This window comes from Theropithecus gelada, chromosome 20 (genome assembly GCF_003255815.1).
Source record: "Theropithecus gelada isolate Dixy chromosome 20, Tgel_1.0, whole genome shotgun sequence".
Taxonomy (NCBI): domain Eukaryota; kingdom Metazoa; phylum Chordata; class Mammalia; order Primates; family Cercopithecidae; genus Theropithecus; species Theropithecus gelada.
In genome coordinates, this window is record NC_037688.1 from 59,331,615 (window position 1) to 59,351,723 (window position 20,109).

General features: G+C 43.7%; 1 protein-coding gene across 2 annotated transcripts in view; it reads left to right on the plus strand.

The window, feature by feature from the left end:
* The window catches only part of ARHGAP17 (Rho GTPase activating protein 17), a 97,328-nt gene that overhangs the window by 45,392 nt on the left and 31,827 nt on the right, over positions 1-20,109 (plus strand). For both annotated transcript variants that reach the window (XM_025370307.1, XM_025370308.1), the window contains exons 5-12: positions 1,414-1,525; positions 1,764-1,840; positions 5,846-5,957; positions 10,195-10,263; positions 10,422-10,503; positions 15,447-15,574; positions 17,144-17,255; positions 17,816-17,897. In XM_025370307.1, coding sequence (XP_025226092.1) covers positions 1,414-1,525; positions 1,764-1,840; positions 5,846-5,957; positions 10,195-10,263; positions 10,422-10,503; positions 15,447-15,574; positions 17,144-17,255; positions 17,816-17,897 — 774 coding nt within the window. The remainder of the gene's footprint in view (positions 1-1,413; positions 1,526-1,763; positions 1,841-5,845; positions 5,958-10,194; positions 10,264-10,421; positions 10,504-15,446; positions 15,575-17,143; positions 17,256-17,815; positions 17,898-20,109) is intronic.

Sequence of the window (20,109 nt, forward strand, 5' to 3'; positions counted from 1 at the left end):
ACTCTGACCAGACCCTTTCAGTTCTTAGAGTCACATCCTTTACACGTGGTCACCAAAACATCCATGGTAGTTATCTAAAAAGAGTGTATGTTCTGAATTATTGAATTTTTTTTTTTACAATTGGCATGTATTCTGTAAATAATTTTAAAATATAAGTAAGAACAAAGCAGTTTTTATTGTAGGAGGGAAGGTATACCCTTCCTTCTGTCTGCTCCTGCCGTGAGGCTGGTATCCTCTAGCCCTGTGTGCTCCCTCTGGCTGTGAAGTAAGCCCTGCTTCCCAGCGGGATGAGGCCTTCAGACTTTTCAGTCCGTTTCTCAGCATGTGCAGTTCTCTCGCTGTCCTTTGGAGAGTAGTTTCCTCCCACTCTTCACCATTTCTTTCTCCTGTCTGCTGCCATGTTTGGGGGCCCTGGGAGGAGCATGGCCTGTGCCCACCTGCCAGCATCCTCCTTCCCTCCAGCCTGGAAGATTTTCCTGTTGGTGCTTCCTCATTCTATGGCCATCCTCATCACACCAGAGTGATACTGCGTGCTAGCATGGTTATAAGTGTTTTCCAAGTAATAGCTCATTTAATCCTCAAAACAACCTAGGAGGTAGGTCATATCAGCACTTAGAACCCTGTTAACACACAGCATCACTCCCATTTTACAGACGAGGTTGCTGACAGAGAGGGCAGGGAAATTGCCTGAGACTACACAGCGGGAGAAGAGCAAAGCCTGTATTCAGACTTGGCCAGCTTGGCACCAGAGAGCATGTTCCTGAATACGACACCATGGCCACCCCACACCAGTGCCACATGCATTTCTGGTGTCAAAAGAATCCCACAGAGAGCTTGCAGGGGAAGACGAGAAGGAAAGGAGAGGGAGGGAGGGAGGGACAGAGACTGCGGAGTTATATCACTGCACATGTACTTTGTATGATATCAGCTGCATGTTCGCAAGAACACTAAAAGGAAACGTGATATTCATGTAACAGGGCCCTTAAGTATTAGCCGGCTAGCTCATCTGCATAGCAGAAAGGGAGCCTGGCCAAGGCCGGCCTCAGAGACATAAGATAACATGTAATGACCTTAATGTCTAATTTAAAAGATTTTCAGAGTATTTTGTGAACACTTGGTGTTCACCTGACTTGAGAATCTAATTCTTGAGTAATTTGTTATCTCACTGTTCACACATCCCTCTGCCAGCCCCACACACAAAGTGCATGCCTGAGACGGTCATTTTTATTTTAAAGCACATATCTGTGGACTCATGTTTTAGGCAACACCCTAAATTTATAATATTTTAAAGGCTGTGTTAGGTAGCACCCTAATGCGTTCCTGTCACATGGCAAGCAGCACTGCATCCACACAGTAATCCAGTGCCTGATTTCATGAGCACATGCTCTTTGTTGGGGTGTCTTGTTTTTAAAGGAAGATGCTGGAGACGTGTGGAGATGCTGAGAATCAGCTGGCTCTTGAGCTCTCCCAGCACGAAGTCTTTGTGGAGAAGGAGATCGTGGACCCTCTGTACGGCATAGCCGAGGTGGGTGCTTCACCGTGCAGCACGGAAGAGCCAAGAGTGGTGTGGGCTGGACAGTGAATGTTAAAATTTTAACAGTCGTTGCTGGCTTTAACGTACACTTCTTTTTGGAAATAAGGGGAGTCAATCGAAGGTACAAAATCCTTTGCTTTAGAGAAAAAACGTTTGTAAATACTGTCCTTTAAAATGGTTAACCTAAAAGCCCTGAAGTGCATCCCATTTGGTGTGTTCTTCCTTTTAGGTGGAGATTCCCAACATCCAGAAACAGAGGAAACAGCTTGCAAAATTGGTGTTAGACTGGGATTCCGTCAGAGCCAGGTAACACACGGCTTGAGCCAGCAGTGCAGCGTTGTGTCCCATTCCCACCACCGGGGAAAGGAAGACCACTGACAGTGGACACAATAGAAGTGGTCACCAATTTGTACATTTGACCCCCAGACTGGGTGCCAGCCTGCCAGCACTCCCTGTAGGCCTCGTTCTCCCAAGTGTGGCAGTGGGGTTGTCGTTAGAACATCCTGTTCTTAGTGAGCAGTGAAAGGAAATCATCTAAGGAAAATGAAGTGAGTATATTTAACGGCAGAGGGAACGGTGGCAGTTCTGAGGGCCCAACTCTTAAGAGTGTAGGAATAAACACATCTGTGGCCCTAACAGCTCATGAGGGTCCTGCTGTGTCACAAACCCTGTGCACTTGTAATACCTTCAGTACCAAGAAAGGAGGCGCTCACATGGCAGGAACTCATGTAAACCAGTGTAGCCAAATCAACGCTGTTGATGTGGGGACTGATGTCAGCGAAGGAGTCTGTCATGATTCAGGGCAGGACTGCTCCCTCTGCCCTGTCCTTGATGGAGTTTTTTGGCTTTTATCTTTCCTTTTTTTTTTTGAGACAAGGTCTTGCTCTGTTGCACCATACTGGTGTGATCATAGCTTACTGCCGCCTCAAACTCCCAGGTTCAAGTGATCCTCCTGCCACGACATCCCAAGTAGCTGGGACTACAGGCACATGCCACAGCGCCCAGCTACTTTTTAAAATTTTTTGTGGAGGTGGTGTCTAGCTGTGTTGCCCGGGCTGGTCTTGAACTTCTGGCCTCAAGTGATCATCCCACCTTGGCCTCCCAAAGCGCTGGGATTACAGCCATGAGCCTTGGTACCTGGCCTTCAGTGGAGTTTCTGTCACTGACTTACATGGCTTTCTTCTCAGGCATGTGACAGTTGGGAATAGGGAAACTGGCACCACCAGCCTCAGTCCTATTTCCTGCTTTATCACAAGGTTTGACAAACCTCTTCTGTAAAAGGCTGGATAGTAAATTTTTCTGGTGCTGCAACCCAGTTGCTCCCTGTTGTAACTGCTTAACTCTGCTGTTGTAGCATAAAGGCAGCTATGAGCAATGCATACATGAATGGGCATGGCTGTGTTCCAATAAAACTTTATTTACAAAAGCAGGTGGCTTGGCTGACCCCAGCTTTGTCAGCTCTTTTCATCCTCATTGCAGTCCTGTGAAGCAGATATGATTATTTCTGTTTGACAGATGTGTGGTGATAGAGCTATCATTTATTGAGTTCTTCTGTGTCTGATGCTTCTATTACAGATTTATGGCTGTAATAAAAGGGCTGCATTTCCTTGTTTCTAAGAAGTGGTTGAGTATTAGATGCATCACTGATTTAATATCAGGTGATTTGGAGAAAGTAAACACCAGTTTATTAAATGTACAAGTCAGTTGTGAAGATGAGTTCTGATTTAAGAAATGTTGAGATGAGGAAAGGTATATTTAGGAATTCACACGTGGTGAAGACTCTGCTAGTGCAATTATCAAGTGACTTACCTAACACTTGCCACATGCCAGGGATCGAGCTACTTTCATCGTATGTCGGCCCATTTGATTCTCCCACCAATCCATGTTCATTTGTTCATCTGTGTTTTCAACTGATATCAGTTGGGTGCTCAGTGTGCACCAGACTTTGTGCTAGACTCTAAATGCATAGGCCTTTCCATGTGACTTGGAGGGAACAGGGTAGAGGTTAGTATAACATTCCCTACCTTTGAGAGGAGACCCGTTTTGCAGATAAGGGAGGGACCTGCATGTATTATCTATATGACTTGCTTTGTGCCTTCAAGAGCATAAATTGCAGTGTTAGGATTCTGACAGCAAAGTCCACTGTCTCCTGGTCATGTGTACATGTGATGTTCTCTGTCACCTGGGCTGGAGTGCAGTGGTGTGATCATAGCTCACTGCAGCCTCAAACTCCTGGGCTCAGGGGATCCTCCTGCCTCAGCCTCTCGAGCAGCTGCACACCACCACACCCAGCTACTGTTTTTTGTTTTTTTTTTTTTTTTAAAGATGGAGTCTCTCTCTGTCACCTAGGCTGGAGTACAGTGGCACAATCTTGGCTCACTGCAACCAAGATGCCGGGTTCAAGCGATTCTCCTGCCTCAGTATCCTTAGTAGCTGGGATTACAGGCATGCGCCACCACACCTGGCTAATTTTTGTATTTTTAGTAGAGAGAGGGTTTCACCATGTTGGCCAGGCTGGTCTCGAACTCCTGATCTCAGGTGATCTGTCTGCCTTGGCCTCCCCAAAGTGCTGGAATTACAGGCGTGAGCCACTGCACCCAGCCCCAGCTTTTTATTTTTAGTAGAGACGAGGTCTCGGTATGTTATCCAGGCTGGTCTCAAACTCCTGGCTGCAAGTAAACCTCTCTCCTTGACCTCCCGCAGTGTTGGGATTACAGGTGTGAGTCACCATGCCTGGCCTGTACGTGTGATTGGAATCCTGTGTAGCTGGGAGTGCAGGTCACCCTGCAGTACATTTTTGCTCAAGAGACAGAAGAATGTTCTAATGATTAATTAAACAAGGCAGCAAATGCTCCCTCACTAGAGTTGGTTGAGCAGTATTACAGATGTTTATCTGACAGGAATTTTGCCCCTCGAGTGCGTGTATCCCATAGGTGATTTTAATACTGATTCTTGATCTTGCATTCACGGTCTTGTTCACTTAATCACAGTAGGTGTTGGAGAAGCTAAAACAATTGAATATTTCTACTTTTTCTCATTCCTCTTGCTTTTCCGTGGACAAAAAGTGGTAATAATTAAGTAGAAATCCATTATGTGCCAGACATCATATGCGTGCACACACATTTTTCTCGCCTTTCCTCCTCATGACAATTCCGCAAGGCAGACAGTGTTTGTGAGTTTTGTAGATGAGGCAACTGAGATGCATAGAGGCTAAGTCACTAACTAGGTCACATAACTAGTTAAGGTAAAGCTGAGCTCCAAACTTGGACATGTCAGACTCTGAAGTCTATGCTCCTTTCACAACATAGCATCTCCAGTTTTGCTTTGGTGGGCTTGCCGAAGCCTTTCGGTGGAGGAGTGTGTCACGTCAGGAACACGAAGTGGGCAGAACATGGCATTTTGGGGCACTGCAGCAGTCTAGAAAGTTTAGTAAGTAGCTAACATGGGTTTTCATGCTGCATTTTATAACATCTGTGTTTACGTTTAAAGTGATAGAGCTTTCCACAACACCAGACATACCCATTTTCAGAGGATCAAAGCACATTTGAAAATCAAAAATTGTTTTATATGATTATTTCCCACTATCCCCTATTATTACTATAGTTTCTTTTTTTTTTCTTTTTAGTGCTTTCATTGCTTTTGATTGATGCCTACATTATTATTGTTATTGTTGTTTGTGGACATGGAGTCTTGCTGTGTTGTCCAGTCTGGTCTCAAACTGATCCAGCTCAAGTGATCCTCCCACCTTAGCCTCCCAAAGTGTTGGGATTACAGGCGTGAGCCACTGCACCCAGCCTGATAGCTACACTATTAAAGTTCTGGCTTTTACTTGCTGAAAGTAATCATAGGTCGCAGATGATAGTATGGTAGTAGAAAGAGCCACAAGTTCTCAGAAGCAGGAGCAGATTCCCAGTGGCACAGGGAACATTTCAGCTCAAAGCAAGAGAGCAAGGAGACCACCTCGCTCTCCTCCAGTGGCAAGGATTCCATGATTGGCCACCACAAGAAAGGGATTCCGTGGATTTTTCTCCAGTAGCGGAGTTTGTGTGAGACAAGATGTGGTTGGTTATGCTCAAAGCAGACCACTACTCCCGGCACTACAAGACTCCTGTCATGGTGGGAAGCTAAAGTCTCCTTTTGCCTGCTTCTGTTCTTAGAGGATAAGCTCAAGAGAAGTTGGCATCCTGGGCAGTGATACCCCTTCCAGGTAGAATCAGTTTTGAGGAAGGATCTATCTCCACTAGGTCCTACCTCCAGCTGTTGAGTATACACAGCTGGTTCTCAAATGCTGGCAACCCCATTGTTTTGCAGGTGGAACCAAGCTCACAAATCCTCAGGAACCAACTTTCAGGGGCTTCCGTCAAAAATAGATACTCTAAAGGAAGAGATGGATGAAGCTGGAAATAAAGTAGAACAGTGCAAGGTATGAGAATTCCTTGATAAATGTGTACTTGCATCTTTCTTTTTGGTTTTTGCAAATGAGGGGTGAAAGTTCAAATGTAAGTTATTTGATGTTTTAAATAATTTCTATCAGAATATTTTGAATGATTTTAAAGGTAGGTTTTATTTTTTTCTTTCTTACTGTCTAAGACTCTATTATTTTATGATCAGAATAAACATTTTAAATTCAAATAGGATATTTTTAAAAACTTGACAAGATATCTAAGCTTACTTAAAGATGAAGTCAGAGAAAAGGAAAGAAAACCATAGCAAAACATGTAATGAAGTTATAGCAATTAAAAATGCATAAGAAAAACAAAGAAAAGAAGTAAAACTGTATAAGAAGCATTAAAATAGATCAGTGAAATAGTATAGGTTTTCTGGAATGAATGCTATAATGTAGGATTTAATGTACAGCAAGTGGCTTATATATCCTTGGAGAAGATAAGGATTACTTTTAAAATGTTGCTTGAACAGTTGGTTTGTAATTTGGGAGAAATAGAGCTTTTTATCTCATAAATTATAGATAAATTAGATGGTCACGTGATCTCATTCTTTCTGCATCCACCTGTGTAGATAGATGTTCATTCTGAATGTTATTTGAGGTAGTAAATTATTTGAGATGGTAAAGGAATAGGTCTTTGGGGAGTCTCTAGAGTCTAAGTCTGCATCGACTTAGATTTTTCCTGCTCTTATTTTTCATTGTTTTAAAAAAATTGTTTTTTTTTATTTCATGCTAATGTTAAGACTGTTATATTTTAGTTCATTTAGGTCATAACATACTTTGCTTTTCAAAGTAGCAAACCTTGATCAGTTAACTGTAGTTAAATGACTTGTTTAAAATAATATAGTGCGTAGAAATATAATAAAAATATAAAAATAATATAGTGGGTAGAAATTAAAACTAAACTCACAAAGTTATGCCTTTGTTTTAAAAAGTTTTTATGTTTAAAAGATGATATTCAGATACATGCTTCTAGTAAAATAATGTCACATTGGCTTATTTGTGGTCCAAAGAGTTGTAGCTTTGTCAGTGTCATTTACCCAGCAGTCTTCTTAATATGTGGTCTAACCTAGCCCTTGTCTATTGCACACAAATTTGGGTAGAGGTTTGGGAAGTCATCATGGGCTGATGTCTCTTCTCTCAACTTCCACACTTGTCAGTACTTCAAATGGTAAAATCTTATGGAAATATTTTCTGCCTCCTTCTCTCTTTATGCTTACCTTGGGGGTAATTTCCTCATATCTATGTTCTGTTTCACTGTTTTTCTCTTTAGCTGTGTCTGGTCTGCTACTCAAATAACATTGAGTTTTTAATTTCATTGACTATATTTGTCATTTCTGAAGTTCTAATTATTCAAATCTGCCCTTTTTGATACTACATTATTCTTTTTTAGTGTTTCTTGTAAATCATTTTAAATATACTTATTTGATAATTTCTGTTAATTCTGTTTTCTGAAATTTTCTGTGAGAGTGGTAGGAGTTTGCTTATGGTGGATTATTTCCTTATGTGTTTTGTAATTATTGTGAAGTCATTTTAAAAGGGGCTTTATCTGTGGGACTATCAGAGATTGGGAATGAGGCTTCCCAGAGAGTATTACCAGTCCACGTCCATTTTTAATTAAACTTAAATCAGTTTGGGGTTTCTGGGACCATATGTCAGTAAATTTAAACTTCAAACCCTCATGAAAGCAGGTCTATGTTTGTGAAATCTCCCGGCCGATGTTTCTCAGACCTAAAGCCCATTCCAAAACAGATGTACTTCCCTATCATTTCCATGTGATGCTAAGTGCATTTGTTCTAATCTGTTCTTTCGTTTAGAGTACAGTTCTTCAGGAATCTTATCTTTATGCATGATACATGTATACTTGTTTCTCCTTACCAGGCCCCAAAGCTTCAAACACCTTGGTCACCACGACTGGCACAAACCTGCCCCAGGTCATCCCCAGCTTCCATTGATGCTTAGCTTTCTGACTTTTTCTTTCTTTCTGCTTCGTTTTCTTCTTTCTCTCTTTGTGGGTGTGTGTGTATGGTGGGGTTGAGGGGAATCTAGGAATTTACTTTATTGCTTTCCCAGTTATTCTAAAAGGATGTTCATTACTCCTAACTAGCATTTCCAAGTTTTTATCATAAATGGGAGGCCCTTCACATTAATTTGTGTACCTTGATGCCAAAAACAGAAGTCATTACATTAAAAAAAAAACTCTCTCTCTACATATGTATTTTCCAGCATATAAATGTTCATATATATAATTCCTATGTATATTTATATTTGAAGATTGGAAATACATACCTAATTGCTTAATCTGTCACTTAAAAAGTTTTTGTTTGGGCGGGTGCAGTGGCTCACGTCTGTAATCCTAGCACTTTGTGAGGCTGAGGGGGGAGGATCACTTGAGGTCAGGAGTTCAAAACCAGGCTGATCAACATGACGAAACCCCATCTCTATTAAAAAATAGAAAAATATTAGCTGAGCGTGGTGGCGTGCACCTGTAGTCCCAGCTACTCAGGAGGCTGAGGCAGGAGAATCGCTTGAACCCGGAGATGGAGATTGCAGTGAGCTGAGATTGCTCCACTGGACTCCAGACTGGGCTACAGTGCAAGCAAGACTCCATCTCAAAAAAAAAAAAAAAAAAAATGTTTTGGTTTTTTTTTTTTACTTAGAGACTAGATCTAGCCCTGTTGTCCAGGCTGGTCTCAAATTCTTGGCTCCAAGCAATCCTCCCACCTCAGCCTCCCAAAGTGCTGGGATTGTAGGTGCGAGCCACCACACTCAGCCTGTCACTGTTTACAAAATTATTTAAGTTTTATATATGTAATTAATTTACATTAGGATATGAAAAAGTGTAAACCAGTATACTATGAAGTCTTCCGTCCACCATTATCCTCCTCCTGCCTAATTTCCATTGCTCCCAGTAGGTAATAACTGCTACTAATTTCTTGTTTTTTTCATCAAGACATATTTTTATACATATGTGACAATAACAATATGACATTGCTGAGTGTGGTGGCTCATGCCTGTAATCCTAGCACTTTGGGAGGCTGGGTTGGGCGGATCACTTGAGGCCAGGAGTTTGAGACCAGCCTAGCCAACGTAGTGAAACCTTGTCTCTACCAAAAATACAAACAGTGTACACGCCTGTAATCCCAGCTACTAGGGTGGCTGAGACAGGAGAATTCCTCGAACCCAGGAGGTGGAGGTTTCAGTGAGCTAAGATTGTGCCACTGCACTTCAGCCTGGGTGACAGAGTGAGACTCTGTCTCAAAAAAAAACAAAAACAAAGTAAAAATATGAAAATATGACATACCCTTCCACCCCATTTTTTTTTTTTTTTTTTTTTTTTGGAGACAGAGTCTCGCACTGTTGCCCAGGCTGGAGTGCAGTGGCGCAATCTCAGCTCACTGCAAGCTCCACCTCCCAGGTTCATGCCATTCTCCTGCCTCAGCCTCCCAAGTAGCTGGGACTACAGGCGCCCGCCACTACACCTGGCTAATTTTTTGTATTTTTAGTAGAGACAGTATTTCACCGTATTAGCCAGGATGGTCTCAATCTCCTGACCTTGTAATCCACCCACCTCAGCCTCCCAAAGTGCTGGGATTACAAGCGTGAGCCACCGCAACTAGCCCTTTTTTTTTTTTTTTTTTTTTTTTGAGACAGAGTCTCACGCTGTTGCCAGGCTGGAGTGCAGTGACATGCCATCCCAGCTCACTGCAACCTCCACCCCTGGGCTCAAGCAGTTCTCCTGCCTCAGCCTCCTGAGTAGCTGGGATCACGGGCGCCCGCCACCACGCCTGGTTAATTTTTGTATTTTTAGTAGAGGCGGGGTTTCACCACGTTGGCCAGGCTGGTCTCGAACTCTTGACCTCAGGTAATCTGCCCACCTCAGCCTCCCAAAGTTCTGGGATTACAGGTGTGAGCCACTGCGCCCGGCCATTCCACCCCTTTTTAAACCCAAATGTTAATAATACACCATAAGTAATGCTCTGTACTTTGCTTCTTAACCAGCTGTGTTAAAAATGTATCTTGGAGATCTTTCTGTGTCAGTCATATGAGAGGCTTCCTGATTCTTTCTGTATGGTTGTACCAGGCAGTTGATGGACATTTAATCTGTGGCGCTTTGCATCACTTTTTCATCTAAGAGCTCACAGAGATTGTTCTCAGGTGCCATTTTGTTTCACTTCTTTTTTCTTCAGTAACCTCTCCTCTTCCATTTACCCAGGATCAACTTGCAGCAGACATGTACAACTTTATGGCCAAAGAAGGGGAGTACGGCAAATTCTTTGTTACGGTAAGCAGCTTCCCTTGACAAAATGTTAAAGCGTTATTAAAATGGAGTCATTTTAGCTTTTTTGCAAAAGATTTCATTTTTAGTTTTGCTCAGCCATTGTGTGTGTGTCCATCCGATGCTAACGTTACTTTTGTTTTTGAATGTGGGTCTGTTCTCAGTTATTAGAAGCCCAAGCAGATTACCATAGAAAAGCATTAGCAGTCTTAGAAAAGACCCTCCCCGAAATGCGAGCCCATCAAGGTAATGTAACCCGCGTGCGGCTGATGCTTCCTTCTTGCCTCTGCCACCTCTGCCTGGGTTCTTCTTCACCCTGACTCCTCTGCATGCACGTCCTTGGGATAAAGCTTCTCTGCCTAGGAGGGTACTGTTTCCCGGCATAATTTCATCTTCCTTGCTGCATCCTCTAACTTCTTCCAAACCCAAATTAACACACTAATAGAACATTTGTAGTTCTTCTGAAACCTTCAGTTGAAGAGAGAGCTGGCCTCTTTGGGGGAGTGCCTGTGTGTTTTCCCATCTTCTAGAGGCTTGAAAAAGTCCAGCATTGAATGATCCTTTTCCACATCAGTTATTTGTTCCACAGGACTTAATTCTGGCCGTGTGACTCCGAGAGCATCCATTCTAGGGAAAATATTTTGGACTTCCCAACAGAGCAGCCAGTACTTGATGCCACATCATGCACGTCACACTTAATAACAAGTGTGATTGAATCCTAAGACCGTGGTCACTTCTTTCAGACTCCTCCTTTGTCTTTATACTAAGCTTTTGTTCTTGTCAGCACTAATATTTTGCCTGTCGTATTCAAGCACACTGCAGATTTTATCTGCAAGTTAGGTGCAGACTGAACTTTCCCCTTATGCTGACTTTTAAGTTGGGCATCTAAAGCTTTTTTTTTTTTTTTTTTTTTTTTTCCTCCCTAAAGCTTTTGATGCTATGTCTCTCTGATTTACCATTAGAGCATTTACCGGCAGAGATGGCACAAGCAGTTGAGTCAGAAATTGCTCGGCCATCCTTGGATCTATTTCACCTGTGCTATATACCTGACATTTGGAGCTTACACTCCTCTGCAGAACCACTGGTGTTGAGCTGACAGGGGATCAGGCCAGGTGCTGAGTAGGATGACTTCGTGATTTTGAGACTGAGCGTGTGTGTGTGTGTGTGTGTGTATGTGTTGCTGGGGGGTTGTTTGTGGAGGTGCATACATACCAGCACCTTCAAGAATGCCACTTCTTCTCCCCCTGAGTTCCAAGAGATCCTCACAGGTTCTGGCTTTGTGCCTGAAAGTTTTTGGATTATGGAATCACAAAATTTTATGTCTTGACTGATCAGATAGTCACCTCTTCAGCATTCTCAGATGCAGTGTGTCTGAAATTCTCAGCCATTGCCCTTGCCTTCCCAAATAATCGAGAGTCCTAGTTCATGGAGAATGGCGTTGAGTCACAGTGCAAAGGAATGAGGTCTCTGGAAAATGTTCCCACCTTTCTAGGGACCGACTCTTGCTGGGCAAGTTCAGAGCATCAAGAAAATATATTTATGAGATATCTGCTGTGGGCTGGGCCCCGCATAGGACAAAATAGTAGACAGATCATCATTGTAACCTTTGAGTGACTTAGAGTCTAATTTGAAAGAGGTGATTAACAAGAGGAAAAACAAGAAGATTGGATTTTTTGAGCATTTTTTTTTTTAAGAGACAAGATCTCACTCTGTTGCCCAGGCTAGACTAGAACTCTCATTCTATTTTTTTCCCAAGGGTATTTTCCCTAGAGAAATATGTCAGGAAGCCATGGAGAGCGGGGATGGAGCAGGGAAGAGGTTAGGATGGAACAGCCCGTGGAGGAAGTGCGATTTATCCTTCTTGCTGAGGTCACCCTTCACGAAGTTGCAGTTCAACCCCTCCCACCGCTTCCTGTCCTTGCGCCTGCCTCTCATCTTAGTTCTGTCTCTTCTTTCCTTGCTGTCTTCTCTGTTTTCAGAAAGACTTAGCTTGTCCTTACTATATAAAACAAGTGTGACCTCCCCCCACGATCCCCTCACCTCCGTGGACTCCGTGGTCACATTCATGGTCAGTTGGTGGTAATCTGGTGCCTTCCTGACCTGAACACAACACCCCGTTTAATCTGGTTTTCCTTCATTTTTTCTGGTGGGCACTTCAGATGACCCATTCCTGCCTGCCACCTGTATTTTCTTACCACCTTCCCACCCCTGAGTCCTTTGCAGTCTTGTGTCTACCCCCAGTCACTCTGCTGTTTAGGAAAAAAGAGCACAGCATACTGCAGTTTTCAAAGGAGCAGCAACCACCCGTCAGATCCTGGCATTTGACCCAACATGGGCCGTCTCTTCTTTGTTCACGTTTATCTCCTTGCACCACTTGACTTCTTCTTTCATTGTGAGGACTCTGCATTGCTCCATTTCTTTTTAAACATTTTCTTCAAGAAGGATTCTATATTGCTGTATTTCTGTCTTCTACCCGGAAGTCAGCCTTTCTGAGGTCCAGTCCTTGCACCTTCGTTCTTCTCTCCCACCCTCACTTCTCGCCCCCTTTCCCCTAGAAATCCCTTCACTTGGACAGCTTTGCCTCTTACCTGCATTTTAATCCTTGCAGCGTCCTAAGCATCGGTTCCCTCTGATGAACAGCCCTCACCTTAAACTCAAAAAGCAAACCAGTTCTCTCCCCACACCACTGTCCCTTTCTCCCTTCTTGTCTCCCTCGTATCACCTTTCTCCAAGTGATTCAGATCTTCACCTCGGAACCCTTTTCTCCTTCCTCTCTTCCATCCAGTGCCTAAGTTCTGTCCATTTTGCCCTGGGCTCTGCCATCCTTTCTTCCCCTGGCCTGCTCTGCTCCATGCTCTCACAGCCTTGGCGTGAACTTGGGATAAGATGTAAATTCCCAGACTGACAATTCCTGATCTTTTCTCAGCCGATTGCCCCTCACAAAGATATGTTAGCCCATTTTTCAGCCTGTTTAATCTTTGTCCGTCTCAGGAGACCCCTTCCAACCTCACTTCCTTTGAGAAGCCTTCTCTGACAACTGAAGCCAGTGGCAAACACTTTGCCTCCTGATTTGTGCCAGCATTTATTGTCCACACCAGAAGTCGCAAACAGCCATATCTTTAAAAATTGTTAAAAGTTGGTTGTCATCATGTGAAAACCAGATGCTGTGATGTAACAATCCTGATTTCTGGCTTCTCCTGAAAGTTGAGAACATCTGGCAACACTGGCTCTGCTTTCCCTCGTGGCGGTGTTGGTTTGGTGCGGAGGAGTGGTTATCGCCTGTGGGCAGATCGTGCACTCCCAGCAGGGTTCGTGCCCCTGTGCTACCTAACTGGCTCCTCTAGACAATTGCATTTGCGACCCTCATCTATACCATCGATCTGCCATGACTTAGCAAATACGTCTTGTCTCGTTACTGATTGTTCTGTGTTTACATGTTTGTCTTATATTCCCTTCACAATTCAGTTGCCCTCTCCCTGAGGGTGGGGAATCTCTGTGAACTTCACATGTCTCCTGCCGTACCTGGCACATAGTAGGTCTGTTGTTTAAGAGGCCAGTGCCTGAGGTGGAGTTTGCCTTATGACTTGCTTCTAGGTCAGTGGTTCTCACTTGTACCCTCTGCCAACATTATACCAGGCTTGGGGGTGGGGTCCACTCTGTCCAGTGTTTACTAGAAAGTTCTAGCAGAGGTTTGAAGCATGCCCACCCCTTAACGTTACAGGGTTGGGCTTGTGGTGAAGGCGGTGGCGGGTGTCATTTGCAGAACTCCCCTGGGTGATTCCAGTGTATCCCCTAGTGGAAGGCTCACGTGGCCATTTTCAGCCTGTGTTGTGAATCATTGCTTTAGATAAAAGGGACAAAGTATTTCAGGTAAGGTTTGACCTCTGGGAAGGTCCAGACCCCCGGATGCATTTTCTGTTGGAAATTCCCCTGGCTGGTGCTGGGCTCCCCACAATTCTGAGAGTGGCTGGTGGCCTGCATCTCATTTTTGTCCCCCACCTCCCTTTCCCTCACCCCTTTCTTCAGTCTTTACCTCTTGCTCTTTCCATCCATTTTTACCTTTCCACAAGCTCTCAGTTCTATGGTTTTGCAGGATTTTATTTTTCTTCCTTCCCCATATGCAAATCATGAGGGCCTCTACCCCTGCTGTGACATAGAGAGTGTAAGAGGACACACCGGAGTACATACTGCCTTCTTCCAACCCAGCTTTCCAACAGCAGAGCTGCTAAGGGACCAGTGGCCAGTAAAGGTGCAGAGAAGGACATGAACCCTTCCTGTTGTTGGAAAGATTTAAGTGTTTCTCCCTGGAGCAGTTTTCACAACTGGTTTGCCCTCCTTTGCTTCTGCGAGCTGCTCAGATAGCACTGTATCTCTGCAGCTTGCACAGGCAGGCCAAACTCAACCAGATACTTCTTACTCTAATTCATATGTCCATTCTCTAAATTCTTCTTTCTATTTTACTGCTTCATTGTATTTGTGCTAAGCTGCCTCATGACCTGAAGATAATCTAAAATATGGCTTTCCTGCCGTCAGCATAGCCTTCAGCTGCTTTAGGGCTGCAGATACTGCATTTCTTTCCACTCAGAATTTTTCGGAGCTGTTTGGGGATGCGGCGTTCTGAAGCACTGCATGCCGTGGAGATGTCGCTCGCATCTGATGGAGAGTAATTGCAACGTGGAGAGTTCACGTTGGCCATCTCCAGTCTTGTATGACAGATGCTTAACTTGTGTTTGAAATTTTCAGAGATTATTTCCATTTTTGCATAGCAAAGAGTCTATTTCTTGTCCTCTAGCTAGAAGGCTTTGCATGGCTAGAATAAATTTCAGCGAAACAGTATGCTGTGGCGAATCTTCCTTTTAGTGCAAGGCAGCCCACTAAACCCACTGGCGTGTGTTACTGAAGCGTGGTGCAGGTGCAGCGCGCCACTGCAGCTTCTAGGCAGCCTGAGTTGGGTGCCATCTAGGTGCGCTCAGGCTTCTGTTCCGCAAGTAACTGCCCCAGCCTGGTCCATAGTTTGTGCTGCTCCAGTAGATGGCAAATAACAAAAGCAAATAGTACAGATGTATCCCCTGTTCCCAGAGCCTCAGCTACCAGTCTGCTAGAAAAGTACATTGGGTAGTTTGGGGAGAAGATAGCTTGGTAATGCCGTGAGTTTGTTGGGTGTCTAACTGAACAATTTGCTGCTCTAGATAAGTGGGCGGAAAAACCAGCCTTTGGGACTCCCCTGGAAGAACACCTGAAGAGGAGCGGGCGCGAGATTGCGCTGCCCATTGAAGCCTGTGTCATGCTGCTCCTGGAGACAGGCATGAAGGAGGAGGTGAGGGGAGCTTCGTGATCCTGTGTACCAAGTCTCCGTGCCCCTTTTTCTGCCCAGAGCACCATGCTCCCCACTAGCCCCCTGTCCGCCCCCTCCCTTAGTTATACAGCCATTGTCTGTTTTGTGTAGAACAGTGGCTTTCAAGCTTTTGTCACCATGATCCATATTTTAAATTGCAATCCTGGTCCTTATGATACCTATCTGTCTGTGAATGAAACAAAGGTTTTACAGAACAATACTTATCTTTCCTGCTTGTGGTACACCCTGACCTCTTTGTGTCCTGTTTGATTGTTTCATTTAAAACTCTGGTTGTGATTTGTGACAGTAGATTTCGTGATGCACTACAATGGGCTAATGAGCTTTAGTTTGCGTAGTATTATGCAGTTTTTTTGGGTGGGGATCATTTACATACTTAATTTTACGGGATTCTTACCCCAAACCCCCCATGAACCAAATAAGGGAGTTTTTGTTACTCTTCTTGTATAAATAAGGAAGTCAGCATGCAGGGAGTTTACACCAGGTCAGAGCCAGAATCAAAATGCAAGACTTTTTTTCCCCCTTTTTAAAACTTTGTATTGAAATAGAACATACACACAGAAAAGCATACATATCATAAGTGTTCAGCGTGATATGCTTGCATGACTAAACCCACCCATGGAATCGGCACTCAGATCAAAGAACACCCCGGAAGCCCTCCTTGTGTTTGCTTCCAGCCACTCCCCTTCTAACAGCTTAGGTTGGTGCTTCTTGTCTGGGGCCAGATTTGCTCCCCAAGAGACATTTATCAAGGTCTGGAGGTATGTTTGATCATGACAACTGAGAAGAGGAGGTGTTACTGTCATCTCGTAGTAGATAGAGGCCATGTGTATTCGTCCATTCTCACACTGCTATAAAGCACTACCTGAGACTGGATAATTTATGATGAAAAGGGCTTTAACTGACTCACAGTTCCACAGGCTATACAGGAAGCATGGCTGGGGAGGCCTCAGGAAACTTACAGTCATGGCGGCAGGCGAAGGGGAAGCAGGCACAGTGTTGACGTGGGGGAGCAGGAGGGAGAGAGCGAGCACGCCTGCAAAGGGGGAGTTGCCACACACTTTCAAACAACCAGATCTTGTGAGAGCTCACTCACTATCACAAGAACAGCAAAGGGGAAATCCACCCCCATGATCCAGTCACCTCCCACCAGGCCCTGCCTTCAACACTGGAGATCATAATTCCACATGAGATTTGGGTGGGGACGCAGAGCCAAACCATATCACCATGGATGCTGCTAAACATCCTACAGGGCACAGGACAACCTCCAACAAAAAGTAATCCAACCGAAAATGTCTGTAGTGCTGAGGTCAAGAAATCCTGCCTAGATTAATTTTCTTCCTGCCTGTCCCTGTGCTTGGGTACATGCTCGGCCCTCGTCATTCCTCCTGACAGCTCTGCGGGGCAGGCAGTAACACCGCCGTCATAGATAAGAGCTGAGCAGAAGTCGGGAAATCCCCATCAGAACACACTGCCGCTTAGTCTGAGTCTCCCAACCTGCTCTTGATGCTGATGGCTTTTCATTATCTTTAGGGCCTTTTCCGAATCGGGGCTGGGGCCTCCAAGTTAAAGAAGCTGAAAGCTGCTTTGGACTGTTCTACTTCTCACCTGGATGAGTTCTATTCAGACCCCCATGCTGTAGCAGGTGAGCGCCAAAGACTGTCTGCAAATCAAGTCACCCTCAAGGCAGTGGGCGGGTTCTGTCTCAGATGGTCAGTTAAAATCCCATTTCAATTATAGGTTTAAGCGACAAAACCAAAGTGGCCTCTTGCTACAATTCCTTAGTGTATATTAATGTAATGTTCACATGTGTCTTCTTTACTCCTTTTTGTTTTTCTATTTTCTTGATGATTAAAGGAGGAAGTAGCTTATAATGCAAATATTTGGAGACATACTTGTATTTTCTTCCCATCTTTCACAGTCTCCCCCCACCAAATTCATATCTACCCAGAGAAATTATGTCTATTAAGGGAATGACTTTAAAACTAAATTTATTAGTAATTAATCTCTTAAAACTTTGTTTTTGCAGGAGATTGGATTTGTTTTATGAACATTTTAGTCTCTAACCACTCTTGCCAACTTACGATTTGTTGTATACACCTTGGAAGATTGTAATTGAGATCATTTCGATCTGCAAAATAATATGTCCCAAGATTCTTAGCCTTACTCCTTTTTCATACTCAAAGAGAGTGTTAATGATTTCAGGTGCTTTAAAATCCTATTTACGGGAATTGCCTGAACCTTTGATGACTTTTAATCTGTATGAAGAATGGACACAAGTTGCAAGGTAAGTTTAAAGAACACAGAGTTGTAAAGGGAATGATGTGATATTGTGCCCTATTTGTAAATCATTTTATTCTCAGGGGTCATAACATTAAAATAGCATATTTGTTAAATAATACATGTCTCAGCTCTTATTTATGTTTAGAATAAAAATATCAAGTAATATAATTATTAGTGTAGGAAAGTCACCACTTAGGCATTGGTTTAAATTTGTGTTACGTGGATGAAGACATAGAGTGGTATCCATATTAATGGATTTGCAAATTTCTAGCCCCCTTTATGTTGAAGAAAGCCCCGTAACTGGGGATACGGGTCATACTGACCCGTGGCAGTGTACCTTTTGAGCTGTGTGCAAACCTACCTGTGCAGTGATACAGTTGGCCTTTAAACAGCATGGGGATTAGGAGCACTGATACACTACATAACTGCAAATTCAAGTAATACTTTTAACTCTTGCAAAACAACTAAGAGCATACTGTTGACTGGAAGCCTTACTGATAACGTAGTCAATTAACACATATTTTGTATGTTGTGTGTATTATATACTGTATTCTTACAACAGAGTAAGCTAGAGAAGAAGTACTATTAAGAAAATTGTAAGGAGGAGACAATCTGTTTACTATTCATTAAAGGGAAGTGGATCATCTTAAAGGTCTTCATCCTTGTTGTCTTCATGTTGAGTAGGTTGAGGAAGTAGAGAAAGTGAAGGTGTTGGTCTTGCTGTTTCAGGGGTGGCAGTTCATCTGTGAGTTTTTCACAGATCTCCAGGAATTTTCCTATGTGTTTATTGAAAAAATTGCATATAAGTGGATCCTGTGTTGTCAGCTGTATAATGATGACATTAATATTTACTGAGCATTTTCTTGTGCTCAGTACTGTGCTCATCTTTGTAGCTATTACCTCCTGTAATCTTTAATTAACATTATAAAAGGCAGATGATGATGTGATCCACATTTTACAGAGAGGAAACCGAGGCTTGGGAGGGAACAGGGCCAGGATAGTAGCAAGTAATTGGCAGAGCTAGAATTCAAACCAGACACCCAAATGCTATGTTCCTCTTCTTTGTCCCTTTCCCTCCACCCTCAGCTTCAGTCTGTCTAGGAACAGTTGGTTTTAAGCAGGACAGCTTTGTTTTAAAATCCTAGAGGCTTCTGTTTGGCTGGCCAGCCCACCTCCTCGTCTTTTTTCTCATGGTACTGACTCCCCTCCTCTCCAGAGTGCCTGCTCCTCACCACTAAGGGAAGAGGAGCAAATGCCACCTCTGTTCTGTCCTCTTCCCCGTCTGCGGACACTGCCCCTGTTCCCCTCAGGCAGGCCATGATCAAATAAGAGCCACTTATTTCTGATCAGTTACATTTCAGTGGATGTGAGTCCATCACTCGTCTCTTTAACCAAGTTTTGCATTTGAGCTTTTCTTTTCTTTTTCCTTTTTTTTTTTTTTTTTTTTTCAGATGGAGTCCTACTCTGTCGCCCAGGCTGGAGTACAGTGGCACAGTCTAGAGTCACTGCAACCTCCACCTCCCTGGTTCAAGCAATTCGCCTGCCTCAGGCTCCCAAGTAGCTGGGATTGCAGGTGCCCGCCACCACGCCTGGCTAATTTTTTTGTGTTTTTATTAGAGACGGGGTTTCACCATGTTGGCCAGACTGGTGTCGAACTCCTGACCTCAGGCAATCCGCCTGCCTCGGCCTCCCAAACTGCTGGGATTACAGGCATGAGCCACTGCGCTCAGCCACATTTGAGCTTTTCTTTGTAACTGTGGAATGAGAGACTTTGTCCCTGGTAGATGGTAAGGTGTTCAAGTTCAGAGACAAGTTCTTAGTCATCACATATCTTTGGAACCCTGCCTGGGGCCCAGCCTACTGTCGGTATTAATGTTTATGGGACAGAATTCAGTGGAATCCAACATCAGTGTTAGGTGAAGGAGAGTTGTGGGATTTCTTTTATTGGGTAGCCTAGAAATAAAAGATTTCTTTATTACAAGGAAATAAACTTGTAAAAGAAGATGTCTGTCTGTTGGTATATTGATTCTATAATTGAGAATTGTCAACATGGTGGGCTTCCATCCCAGTGACACATTGACTGGCCTCTAAAGTGTAATTATGTTTAATCCCTATCCATACTCTCCAGAATGGTTGCATTCTGGAGGATGTTTCGAGTTCAAAGTGGTGTTATGGAGGCCCCACTCACTCTTGGTCCCTAGACGGCAGAGTTGGCC